Genomic DNA, 14,203 nt, shown 5'->3' with positions numbered 1-14,203 from the left:
GATTCTACGGGTGGCTTCGTTTATAGTCCTCTGTAGTGATGAAGAATAGGGACCTCTTTTCCTCATCTGTTACATGACATTTATGGGAATTTTAACAAGATGTTAGGGGACAAAGGAAGTTGATCCCATAGGCACAGAGGAATAGGTCATTTGCTTGTATGCAGATTGGCTGTTATCTACTTTGAGGAGTTTATGTTTTGTTTTATTATTTTGACTTCTTTCCACTGATTTTAATTCTCATTTTTCAGAAAAATGCTTTGTCTTATTGGACCACAGACAAAACCTTTCATTTTTAGATCTAGAATGAATAATGTTTAAAGCTGCCTGAATCCCAAACTAGTTCTTTGCTGCTTCTGAAATCTATCCTATTCCCCATGATCCAGTAAATAAGTCTGCCTTTTTAGTATTGATCTTCACAATAGCCGTATGGCATAGATTGGGTGGAAATTATTATTATCCACATTTTATAAAGCCAAAGATGAGATTGACATTGTCGAATAGGCTTGCTCTAGGGCTTACAACTAGTCACAAACAGACATGCTCTTAAAATATATCACATATATTTCCCTAACTCTTAAGTTTTACCTTTTCATGTTTTTATGAACTTGGAATGTCTTAAATATATATCTACACTGAAATATTTCCTAATAAACTTACTAAATCAATGGTTTGTATCATATTCAATGGAACGTATATAGAAATCATTAGGTAACTGCCACAATGGAGAGTTGGTCTGACCTAGGCATCTACATGCTGAAAATACACAGTTTCTCAAGTCTGCTTGTTTATAATCAGGGAGTTGGAGAGTGATAGGTTCACAGCCAATTCCAGAAAGGAAATATTCATATATATTCCAAGAACAAATGAGTGAGTCTTGAAAAAGGGATAAAACATACATTGGAGGATAATTAGGCAGAAGGGAAATGGTGGGTGCTACGAGGGAGGTGATTTCTCTAGGAGAGTGGCAAAATAAGGGTATTAGTGTGGGGAAAGGAACACTTAGGAGAGGGCCTTGAAGGCTTAATGAGAGACCATGAAGTTGTAGAAGTTAAAGCAAGGAAGTCTTATAGGACCCTAACATTATTTGTTTTGTCCGACTCCAGATGGTATGGAAGCTTATGTCAAAGTAGATAGCTGCCCAGAGGAACCCCAGCTGCGCATGAAAAATAATGAAGATGAAGATTATGATGATGGTCTTTATGATTCTGACATGGACGTAGTTAGTTTTGATGATGACAGCTCTTCTCCCTTTATCCAAATCCGCTCAGTTGCCAAGAAGCATCCTAAAACTTGGGTCCACTATATCGCTGCTGAGGAGGAGGACTGGGACTATGCTCCCTCAGGCCCCACCCCCAATGATAGGTAAGCACCTTTTAACTCTTGGTATTAACTCTTCCTCATTGTCAAAAGGTTATTTTCAATGATTCAAAACAACAAATTCTCAAGCCGTGTTTACAGTTAGGTACCGGTATAGAATCAAATAATATAGGCATTGCTAACATAGCTAAGCATCAGGGATACTTGTATTTTTCTCACTCCTTTCCATCAGTTAAGTCATTTCAGCTGTTTTAGAGCTGGATTTTAGTCACCTGTCCTCTACCTAGAATTCTCCATCCCAACATCTCATCTATTTATGTCTCATGCAGAAGTCATAAAAATCTGTATTTGAACAATGGTCCTCAGCGGATTGGTAGGAAGTACAAAAAAGTCCGATTTGTGGCATACACAGATGAGACATTTAAGACTCGTGAAGCTATTCAGTATGAATCAGGAATCCTGGGACCTTTACTTTATGGAGAAGTTGGAGACACACTGCTGGTAAGTTGAAGAAGAGAAGTAAGGTTGAGTAAGAAGACAGAGTCTGGAGAATTTTGAGTTTCTTTTTTTTAATTTTTTTTTTTAATTTTGAGTTTCTAAAAGCTTCTTAATTCACCCTTGACTCCAATGGATATGATTTTCTAAAAATTATAAATGTCATACAAATAAATATACATTATAAATTTGTTTTTTAAATGTGAGTATAGGGCAGCCCGGGTGGCTCAGCAGTTTAGCTCCACCTTCAGCCCAGGGCGTGATCCTGGAGACCCTCCCTGCAGGCAGCCTGCTTCTCCCTCTGCCTGTCTCTGCCTCTCTCTCTCTGTGTCTCTCACGAATAAATAAATAAAATTTTTAGAAAAATAGTCTATTATATTTTATTCTTTTACTTTTCTAGTTTTATTTTTACAGTAAGGATTTTAATTGCTCTGGAAGTTACTTTTGGTTGTAGTATATAGTGTCAAATATGTATTTCCCCAAATGAGACCTGACTGACAAAATTGATCCTTTCTTCACTAATTTAAAAATGTCTTCTTGGGATGAGCACTGGGTGTTATGCTATATGTTGGCAAATTGAACTTCAATTAAAAAAATTTTTTTAAATGTCTTCTTTATGATATACTAAATTGCTAAAATCTGCTTTCTTAAATTGATCTGTTACCACACTGTCTTGATGACTGCAACCTTGTCCTATATTTTGATTATTTGTAGAGTAAGTCTTCCCTGATTGTATTCAACATTTTAGCTATCAAAAAAAAAAACATTTTACCTATCCTTCAATTTTTCTTTCTAAATTTTATTTACCTATTTTTGAATTATCCAGTGAAAATAATTCAAAAGGTAAAAAATGTATATAGTGAAAGGCAAATTTTTCTCCCTCCTAGACTTCTAATCCCACAGTCTGATAGGCAATCATTACTGTCAGTTTTAATATCTTCTTCTAGAAATAGCATATAAATATATGTGTTATGTCCATATTTTAAACAAAAACAGGAGCACTATGTAAATTGTTCTGTACCTTGATTTTTTTAAAGTTCACAATATATCTTGAATATCATTTCACATCAAGATATACAGATCTACCTCATTTTTTTTATTAAAGTTAGCTTTGGACATCCTGAATCCTATTAAACTTTTCTATCAATGTAAGAATGTGAGGATTATTTTTTACATGAAAAATTTCAAACATACCTACAGGTGGAATAACAAAATAAACATCTTGGGGATCCCTGGGTGACTCAGCAGTTTAGCGTCTGCCTTCAGTCCAGGCCATGATGCTGGAGTCCCAGGATCAAATCCCACATCGGGGTCCCTGCATGGAGCCTGCTTCTCCCTCTGCCTGTGTATCTGCCTCTCTCTCTCTCTCTCTCTCTCTCTCTCTCATGAATAAATAAATAAAATCTTTAAAAACGAATAAAATAAAGGTCTTTGAATCCATCATTCAAATTCAACAGTTATTGACAAATGGCTAATTTCCTCTGTCTATAAATCAACTGGGCCCTAACAGACATCTATAGAACAGTGGATGGACTGTTCCACCTCCCAGTAGAATATACATTCTTCCCAAGTGCACATAAAACATTATCCAGGACAGACCATACATTATGCCATAGGACAAGTCTCTAGTGTTAAAGAAAACTGTAGTCCAATATCCCTTATGAATATAGACATAAAAGCCTTCCACGACACATTAGTATCTAGCAGCACTTTAAAAGGAATATACACCATGATCAAGTGGGATTTATCCCAGGACATATGAACATTAAGGCAATACACCATATTAATCAGATAAAAAACAAAAAGCACATGATTGTGTAATAGGTAGAGAAATACAGTTTGACAAAATCCACTACCCGTTCATGATGAAAAAAAGTCTGAACTAGCAACAGAAGACAAGGTCCTTAACTTAGTGAAGAACATCTAAGAAAATTTATTATATGGTGAAAGAGTGTTTTCCCCCTAAGATTGGGAAAAAATGTAAGTTTACTCTTGTCACTTCTATTGAATATTGTATTGGAAACCAGCACAGTAAGTAAAACGAACAAAACAACAATAGGAATTAGGAGTTGCCTGGGTGGCTCAGTGGTTGGTCATCTGCCTTCTGCCCAGGGCGTGATCCTGGAGACCCAGGATCAAGTCCCACATCGGGCTCCCTGCATGGAGCCTGCTTCGCCCTCTGCCTGTGTCTCTGCCTCTCCCTGTGTCTCTCATGAATAAATAAATAAAATCTTAAAAAAAAAAAAACAGGAATTACAGGCATCGGATTGGAAAGGAAGAAATAATACTATCTTTATTTGCAGATGACATGATCTTATATGTAGAAAATAAGTAAGACATAATAAAAAGACATAAGAAATAGGGATTGCAAGGGACATCCTGATCCTAATAAAGATCTGCAGAAAACCTATAGTCACCATCATACTTATGGTGAAATTCAGAAATCCTCCTGTTACAGATCAGGATAAAACGCACCTGTATTTGTATTTTACTAAAAACCTTAGCCAGTGTTTTAGGGAGAAAAATTAAGCTTTCAGATTGGAAAGAAATAAAACTGTTATTCTTTGAAGATTACATAAATGGATGACACTTGATGAGAGCTAGATTTCTCCTTGTTGGAGAGGGTCATAATATAATTAGGCTAGAATAAATCATGTGATTCTGGATTGAAGTTGGAGACATCAGTATGAATTTTTAATATAGTGAGAAAGTACTCAGAAAAATAAAAGAGTGGGACAATGCCAAAGGAACATAGGAGCCAACTGACAGAGCTGCTAATGGCTGCGATGGAAGAACTGGAGTAACAAAGTAAAGTAGTATTTGATTAATATCCATGAATCTTTACTGATGTAGATAAATGATTAAATAAATAAATGGAGAAGTAGAGATATTGCTCACATACAGAAGAGTTCTTTAAAAAGCATGTAGATATGTGATCCTTTGAGGTTAGTTTTTCTGTTTTTTGCATGTGGCTATCCGGTTGTTCCAGCAACATTTGCTGAAAAGATTATCTTTGCACCGTTTTATTGCCTTCTGATTCTTTGTCAAAAATTAGTTGATATTTGTGTGGCTCTCTATTCTGCTCCAAAAAGACGTTTTTAAAATGGAAGATGCTGCAAACTTATTGTTTACTAGAAAAAAAGAGATGTTGGCCTTAGTAGTAATTTTCACATGCATGGAGGTGGGTAGATTTGACGGTGGGAGGGCAAGGAAGTTCCTTTCTTGGTGAAAACAGTAACACCTGAGAGTGAGAATCTGAAACCAAAAATTAATCAGCTTAGTAAGTAGGAAGGTGAATTTCTAGGAAAACCTAATATGATAGGTAGGTAGCTTGAGTGCTCATTTGAGATTTGTGATCACGAATTTTAAAAGGCTGATTGCAGAGCTACGTGATTTTTCTTGTACGCCATTCTGCTGCTTAAATGCAGACAACGAATATAGGCTGTTTAATGGGTTTTACCAAATGAGTGGATTTTAAGACAATAATGCAGGTGGAAGTTGGTTTTATATCCTCACGTCATGGCCAAGCTCAGATCTGGAGACTGGGTTGGTGTGTCCAGTGTTCTTAACTGTTGCCTCCACGTTACTGCTCTTCACCCTTCCTCAGATGATCAGGTAACGCTGACTGCCACCCTTCCTCCTGGTCACGCCTCCTCATTCGGTGAGGATTTTATCACCTGCGTCACAGTTTTCCTCTTCACTCTTGGGGAATTTAGTGCCCAAATGGTGGAATAAAGCTGAGGGGAAACACTGTCCTCAGCAGACCTTCAGATTTCAGTGAAGGTGAGAGGGTACAAGAAATACTTCCTGAAGCAATTGAAATAACTGTAAAGAGGTGGAAAGGGGCCTCGAGTAAAAAAGCAAAGTCGCTGCCTGAGCTATTTTATGGCAAGAACAAACCCCTGTGATACGGGCATAAGGCAGCTTTTGTTTTCTGGAAATAGGCCACACTTCCTGTTGATCTGAGTTGTCTTACGATTTGATCTTCTATTTCATTTATACTTTCAGATTATATTTAAGAATCAAGCCAGCCGGCCGTATAACATCTACCCTCATGGGATCAATTATGTCACTCCTCTGCACACAGGGAGATTGCCCAAAGGTAAGTGTCACACCAATCTTATTAAGTCCTGCTTACCTGTAGGTGTACATAAGGTCCCAGCCTCAATAGCACGGACATCGTAGTGGTCCTGACCCCAGCTGTTACGCACTGGATAGGCACATGTATCACCCCGCCACCCCGTAGGCCAGCATTTCCATATGTATTGCATCTACACACTTTACACATAAAAAATGCTATAATTTTGCTTTAAACAGGCATATCACAGTCTTTACTTTCATTTTTTTAAAGACTTTATTTATATTTATTCATGAGAGAGGCAGACACACAGGCAGAGGGAGAAGCTGGCTCCCTTTGGGGAGCCCGATGTGGGACTCAGTCCCGGGACTGGGATCACGCCCTGAGCCAAAGGCAGACACTCAACTGCTGAGCCACCCAGGCGTCCCACAGTCTTTACTTTTGAAGGTTAATTTTTCTAGATATACAACTCTGGGCTGAGAGTGCTGTTTATTCCCTTTAGCACTTTGAAAATATTGTTTTACAATCTTCTGGCCTTCATAATAGCTAAATTAACATTCCACTGAATTTTTCTTCCCTCATACGTTACTTTTCCCTGGCTGTGATTTCTTCATGTTTATCCTACTTGGGATTCAGTGATCTTCCTAGATCTGTAAACTTATAGTTTTACAAATTGCAAAGATTGTGGTCATTATTTCTTCAAAAGAATTTTCTACCCTCTTCTCTGTCTCCTTTCCTGAGTCTCTAATTACATGAATGACATTTTGGTATTGTCCTACACGCCTTAATATTTTTATCTAATTATTTTCTTTCTCCATCTTGTCTGCAAAGTGGATAGATTCTGTTGACCTATCTTCAAGTTCACTGACCTCAAACTGGAACTTTTGAGTCACAGTATACATGTTTCTATTTTTAATAGATAGCCGCACTTTTGTCCCCAAATAAAGTTATCATTCATACTCCTACTACACATATATGAAAGTATAGTTTCCCATATTATCGATATCTAGACATCGACAGTTTTTTTAAGACTATGTATTTATCTATTTGACAGAGAGAGCACAAGCAGGGGGAGCTGCAGAGTCAGAGGACAAGGAGAAGCAGACTCCCCGCTGAGCATGGAACCTGACTTGGGGCTGCATCCCAGGACCCTGGGGTCATGGCCTGGGCCAAAGGCAGATGCTTAACTGAATGAGCCACCCAGGCGCCCCTAGACATTGACCGTTTTTAAGAATCCTACCAATCTGGTGGGTGGAAATTAGTACCTCAACGCTGTTTTGACTTTATTTTTGTTATTAGTTTTTAAATTTAGTTCCAGTACAGTTAACATACACTGTTATATTAGTTTCAGGTGTATGATGTAGTGATTCAACACTTCCATAAGACCCCCCAGTGCTCATCAGGACAAGTGTCCTTATCTCTCCATCACCTATTTCCCACACTCCCCCCCACCTCCTCTCTGGTGAGCATCAGTGTGTTCTCCATAGTTAGAGTCTGTGTCTTGATTTGCCTCTCTCCCTCTTTTCCTTTGCTCCTTTGTTTGCTTCTTATATTCCACATATGAGTGAAGCCACATTGTATTTTTTTCTCTGACATATTTCACTTAGCATTATACCCTCTAGCTCCATTCATGTCATTGCAAATGGCATGATTATTTCTTTTTATGCAGTGATATTCCGTGTGTGTGTGTGTGTGTGTGTGTGTGTGTGTGTGTCACATCTTTATCCATTCATGTATTGATGGCCACTCGGGCTGCTTCCATAATTGGGCTATTGTAAATAATGCTGCAATAAACAAAAGGGCGCATGTATCTTTTTGATTTAGTATTTTCATATTCTTTGGGTAAATACCCAGTAATGGAATTACTGATCATACGGGAATCTCATTTTTAATTATTTAAGGAACCCCCATACTATTTTCCACAGTGGTTATGCCACTTTGCATTCCCACCAACAGTGCAAGAAGATTCCTTTTTCTCCAAATCCTTGCCAGTCCTTGTTGTTTCTTGTGTTTTTGAGTTGAGTTTCAGGCAAGGGAAACAAAAGCAAAACAAAAACCATTGGGACTGGGGATCTCTGGGTGGCTCAGCGGTTTAGCACCTGCCTTTGGCCCAGGGCATGATCCTGGAGTCCCAGGATCGAGTCTTACGTCAGGCTCCCTGCATGGAACCTGCTTCTCCCTCTCCCACCTGTGTCTCCACCTGTGTGTGTGTGTGTGTGTGTGTGTGTGTGCGCGCGCGCGTGTCTCTCATGAATAAGCAAATAAAATCTTTTAAAAAAACTATTGGGACTGCATCAAACTAAAAAACTTTTGCACAGGGAAAAAACCAGTCAACAAAACAAAAAGGCAACCTACTACTAAATGGGAGAAGATATTTGCAAATGACGTATGTGATAAAGTGTTAACGTCCAAAATATATAAAGAACTTATGCAACTCAATACCAAAAATATAAGCAATCCAATTAAAAAATGGCCAGAGAACGTGAATAGACATTTTTTTTCAAAGAATAGACCTCCAGAAAGCCAACAGACCCATGAAATGATGCTCCACATCACTAAACATCAGGAAAATGCAAATCAAAACCCAAGTGAGAAATCACCTTACACCTGTTAGAAGGCCTAAAATAAAAAAGAAGAGAAATAACAAGTGTTGGTGAGATGTGGAGAAAAAGGAACCTGCATATACTGTTGGTGGGGATGTAAATTGGTATAGCCACTATGAAAAACAGTATGGAGGTTCCTCAAAAAATTTAAAATTCAATTACCATATGATCCAATAATTCTAGTATTGAATATCTACCCAAAGAAAATGAAAACACTGATTTGAAAAGATACATGCACCTCTATGCTCTATGTTCATTGCAGCATATTTTAGATACCGCATCTCTTTATACAATATGTGAGTTAAAAGTTCAGTAAGCAGTCCCTTGGCATATATTCATGCCCGAAATTCTCATGATCAGCTGGGTTATCAACTATAGCTTACTACTCTGGTTTTGAGGTCTATTTTTTAAGCACTTGAGATTTTTTTCTTCATAGATTTTAATTTATTATAAACATTTAATAATATTATTATCTATTGTTTCTGTGTAATAGTGGACAGACCTGCCCATTTCATTTTTTTTTTTTTTTGACCTGCCCATTTCAGCTCTAACATGCTAGCAAAAGTCTCCTGGACTGCCCTGTTTTTAAGATTTTATTTATTTATTCAGAGAGACTCAGAGAGAGAGAGAGAGAGAGAGAGAGAGAGAGGGAGAGGCAGAGACACAGGCAGAGGGAGAAGCAGGCCCCATCCAGGGAGCCCAATGCGGGACTCGATCCCGGGTCCCCAGGATCATGCCCTGGACTGAAGGTGACACAAACCACTGAGCCACCCAGGGCCACCCCTGACCTTTTTTTTTTGTACAAGAAATTTATAAGGCATTTAAAAACAATGTACCTTGAACAAAATTAAATGAATTACAGATTATCAAGATATAAACTTTTTATTCAGTTCTTATGTATTTAGTTCCTTTACGTTTTTATTTAAATTCCAGTTAGGATACAGTGCTATATTAGTGTCAGGTGCACAATATAGTGCTTCAACCCTTCTATACATCACCCTTTGCTCATCACAACAGGTGCCCTCCTTCGTCCCCATCACCTGTCTCACCCATTCCCCTCCACCTCCCTTCTGGTCACCATCAGTGTGTTCTCCATAATTAAGAGTCTTTTTCTTGGTTTGCCTCTCTCTCTTTTTTTTCCTTTGCTTGTTTTGTTTCTTAAATTCCACATATGAGAGAAATACCACATGGTATTTGTCTTTCTCTGACTTATTTCACTTAGCATAATACCCTCTAATTCCATCCACGTTGTTGCAAATGGCAATATTTCATTCTTGTTGATAGCTGAGTAATATTCCATTTTATTTATACACACACACACACACACACACACACACACACACACCATGTCTTCTTTATCCATTCGTCTGTCAATGAACATTTGGGCTCTTTCCCTATTTTGGCTGTTGAGGACATTGCTGCTATAAACATTGGGGTGCGTGTGCCCCTTCAAATCACTATGTCTGTATTCTTTGAGTAAATACCTACTAGTGCAGTTGCTGGGTTGTAGGGGAGTTCTACTTTTAACTTTTTGAGGAACCTCCATATTGTTTTCAAGAGTGGCTGCAACAGTTTGCATAACCACCAACAGTGTAAGAGGGTTCCCCTTTCTCTGAAGCCTTGCCAACACCTGGTGTTTCTTGTGTTGTTGATTTTAACCACTCTGACAGGTATGAGGGATATCTCATTATAGTTTTGATTTGTATTTCCCTGATGATAAGTGACAATGAGCATCTTTTCATGTGTCTGTCGGCCATCTAGCTGTCCTCTTTGGGAAAATATCTATTCATGTCTTCTGCTCATCTTTTGATTGGATGGTTTGTTTTTTTGGGGGGGTGTTGATTGACTTTTATAAGTTCTATCAATTGGATACTAACAATTTATTGGAAATGTTATTTGGAAATATCCTCTCCCATTCCATAGGTTGCCTTTCAGTTTTGTTGACTATTCCCTTTGCTGTGCCGAAGCTTTTTATATTGATGAAGTCCCAATAGTTCATTTCTGCTTTTCTTTCCCTTGTCTCAGGAGACATATCTAATAAGAAATTGCTATAGGTGACCTTAGAGGTTGCTGCCTGTGTTCTCCTCTAGGATTTTGATGGATTCCTATCTCACATTTAGGTCTTTAATCCATTTTGAATATCTTTGTGTCTGGTGTAAGAAAGTGGTCCAGATTCATTCTTCTGCATGTGGCTGTCCAGTTTTCCCAACACCATTGTTGAAGAGATTGTCTTTTTTCCAGTGGATATTCCCTCCTGCTTTGTCAAAGATTAATTGACCATATAGTGGTGGGTTCATTTCTGGGTTTTCTATTCTGTTCCATTGATCTATGTCTGTTTTTGTGCTGCTACCATACTGTTTTGATCCTTGTAGATTTGTAATATAACTTGAATCCCTCAACTCGCTTTTATTATAAAACAATTGTGTGAATCTTAAACTTATACTAGGTGCAAACTTAGTTCAATTTATTGACAAACTCCACATGTACACAGAAATTTGTAGGGCAGCTCGGGTGGCTCAGTGGTTTAGTGCCGCCTTTGGCCCAGGTCGTGATCCTGGGGTCCCGGGATTGAGTCCCACATCGGGCTCCCTGCGTGGAGTCTGCTTCTCCCTCTGCCTGTGTCTCTACCTCTCTCTTTCTGTGTCTCTCATGAATAAATAATAAATAAAATAAAATAATTTGTAAAGCCCTTGAAATAACAACATGATTTACCAATATGTGGCTTGTTATACTCTAATCAAGATATTTTGTGGGTAGGTGTGAAACATTTGAAAGATATGCCAATTCTTCCGGGAGAGATATTCAAGTATAAATGGACAGTGACCGTAGAAGATGGACCAACTAAATCAGATCCTCGGTGTCTGACCCGATATTACTCAAGCTTCATTAATCTGGAGAGAGATCTAGCTTCAGGACTCATTGGCCCTCTTCTCATCTGCTACAAAGAATCTGTAGATCAAAGAGGAAACCAGGTGAGTTCTCTTTTGAAGTTCTCAGTTTGATGGACTGATGATGCATATGAACTTCCAGATATTTCCTATACTCTCAGCGTACATCCCCCTATATTCTGCAGGAAATATAATAGCCTGCAGTATTGGCCAATAAAAGAAATGAGATGGGTTTCTCACAGCTGTTATTGAATTTAGTTGGGATCCCTGGGTGGCGCAGCGGTTTGGCGCCTGCCTTTGGCCCAGGGCGCGATCCTGGAGACCCGGAATCGAATCCCACGTCGGGCTCCCGGTGCATGGAGCCTGCTTCTCCCTCTGCCTGTGTCTCTGCCTCTCTCTCTCTCTCTGTGTGTGTGACTATCATAAATAAATAAAAATTAAAAAAAAACACCTTTAAAAAAAAAAAAGAAATATTCTAGAGCCCATGCTCTCCTATCTAGCTAGCAGGCAAGTTTATTAAACCAAACTAAATTCTTGTTTTTATGATAGTCACACACAGAGAGAGAGAGAGGCAGAGACACAGGCAGAGGGAGAAGCAGGCTTCATGCACCGGGAGCCCGACGTGGGATTCGATTCCGGGTCTCCAGGATCGCGCCCTGGGCCAAAGGCAGGCGCCAAACCGCTGCGCCACCCAGGGATCCCGAATATTTCTATAATACTCATTCCCAGTCTAAAATCTCACTTTCTGGGGGTGCCTGGCTGGCTCAGTTGAAAGATCAATCTGACTTTTTATCCCAGGGTCATGAGTTTGAGCCCTTCATTGGGTGTAGAGATTACTTAGATAAATAAAAATTTTGTAAAATTTAAACTTCCACTTTCTGTAGGTGATCTTGCTCATTTTTACATGCTGAACTATCACTCATTTTAGATGACCCACAGATCTATATCAAAGTGTAGACATCTCTCCTCGACATCTCATCATGGGTGACTCAGAGACACCTCAAAATTAACATACCTGCAGTATCTAGCATGTAGTAGAAGTTGAATAAATATTTGTTGAGCAAACTACAGGGAAAGATATAAAATATTTCAGAAATGCTTAGAATTTAGAGCACTTATACTGCTTTAAAAAATAAAGTTAAATTCTCTGAATAAGGAAAGCCTAAAGTTGGGATGTCTGGGTGGCTCAGTCGGTTAAGCATCCAACTCTTGATTTTGGCTCAAGTCCTGATCTCAGAGTTGTGAGATCAAGCCCTACATCAGGGTCTGTACTCAGTGTATAGTCTGCTTAGGATTCTATCTCCCTCTCCCTCTATCACCCCCAACCCAATAAATAAATAAAACCCTTTCTTAAAGAAAAGAAAGAAAAACCTAATGCTTCTCAAAAACTCATTGCTTAGATCAGAATAACTCATTGCCATATTGCTGAGGCTTGACTACATGTCAGTTTGGTTATTTATATTACATAGAATTTTTACTCTGAAAACATTTCCTTGGTTTAGAGAGGAAAACACGTGAATTTGAAAACATGTGGCATGGAAACCCAAAAAGACATAAATTTGAGCAAGTATCTGTCCTGACAAATGTTTCCTAATTATAGTTTTTCTCAGCTTTTTGGAAGAGGACTGAAATGTACCTCTATATTTTCCAATCTCTTCCCCTCATCATTTTGGTTTCTGTAGTGCTAGGTTATGCCAAATGAAATTTATACATATTAATGAAGTTTATACATGAAGTTTTAACACATTCAATTAGTACGTGACTAATTCATAACTTCAGTTCATATACAAACTGCTCTTCTGAAAATAACTTTAAACTTTTTAAACAGAAAACTTAAGATATTAGTGTTAGTTGACATCTGTCTATTTTAACTTTGTTATTTGATTTCTGTTTTCTATTTTTAATTTTTTATAGATTGATTGCTTTGTGGAAAGGTACTTGCCAGATGGAAGTTTAGGAAAGGCATTAATCTTGCTTGACTTGAGTAACTTATTTAAGAAAAACACTGAATACTCACTTGCATCTTTAGAGAATGAGAATCCACCAATCTGAACGTGGGCGAAATGAGGTACAGACTGTACTAGAACCTCAGCAGGCATATAGCCTTAGGTCCAGAAGAAACTAAGTTTAGTGGGTCTAGTCACCCTCTTGCCGTGAGGAAACATTTGCTCTAAAGGTATTACCCACTGCTTGTAGCACCCACATACTCCCTGGCCCTGCTATATACATAATAGTGAGCCTCGGGAGAAATTGGAATTGAACCAAAGGATTCAATACAGCTATATCACATGCGTGCCATCACTTCCATGTAGACTACTAATTCTTAAGGGACAATACTAATAGCATTTCTTTCTTTCAATATGTATAATTAACAGATGATGTCAGACAAGAGAAATGTCATCCTGTTTTCTGTATTTGATGAGAATCGAAGCTGGTACCTCACAGAGAATATGCAGCGCTTCCTCCCCAATGCAGATGTAGTGCAGCCCCATGACCCAGAGTTCCAACTCTCTAACATCATGCACAGTAAGTAAAGCAGCACTCAAATTCAGTGGGTAATGGATAAAAGAAAATTGAAGCCACCAAAATGATGTCCAGAAAGTGGATTAATTTATATGGCATGCAAGAGTCATATTTTCTTAAAAATTGTGGGGCGCCTGGATGGCTCAGTCAGTAAAGTGCCTGCCTTCGGCTGAGATCATGATCCCGGAGCCCTGGGATCGAGCCCTGCATCAGGCTCCCTGCTCAGCGAGGAACCTGCCTCTTTCTCTCTCCTCTCCCTCTACCTGCTGCTCCCCCTGCTTGTGTGCACACATGCTCTG

The 14,203-nt window shown here is 38.7% G+C and overlaps 1 protein-coding gene across 3 annotated transcripts in view; it reads left to right on the top strand.

Annotated features, from left to right (window-relative positions):
* Positions 1–14,203, top strand: part of F8 (coagulation factor VIII) — a 149,042-nt gene that overhangs the window by 58,162 nt on the left and 76,677 nt on the right. For all 3 annotated transcript variants that reach the window (XM_041740695.1, XM_041740696.1, XM_041740694.1), the window contains 5 exons: positions 1,104–1,362; positions 1,647–1,818; positions 5,821–5,914; positions 11,251–11,465; positions 13,757–13,907. In XM_041740695.1, the coding sequence (XP_041596629.1) occupies positions 1,104–1,362; positions 1,647–1,818; positions 5,821–5,914; positions 11,251–11,465; positions 13,757–13,907 (891 nt within the window). The remainder of the gene's footprint in view (positions 1–1,103; positions 1,363–1,646; positions 1,819–5,820; positions 5,915–11,250; positions 11,466–13,756; positions 13,908–14,203) is intronic.

The sequence above is a fragment of the Vulpes lagopus genome, chromosome X, assembly GCF_018345385.1.
Source record: "Vulpes lagopus strain Blue_001 chromosome X, ASM1834538v1, whole genome shotgun sequence".
Classification (NCBI taxonomy): domain Eukaryota; kingdom Metazoa; phylum Chordata; class Mammalia; order Carnivora; family Canidae; genus Vulpes; species Vulpes lagopus.
The sequence above is the reverse complement of the archived record's forward strand: the minus strand, read 5'-3'. Positions and strand labels throughout refer to the sequence as shown.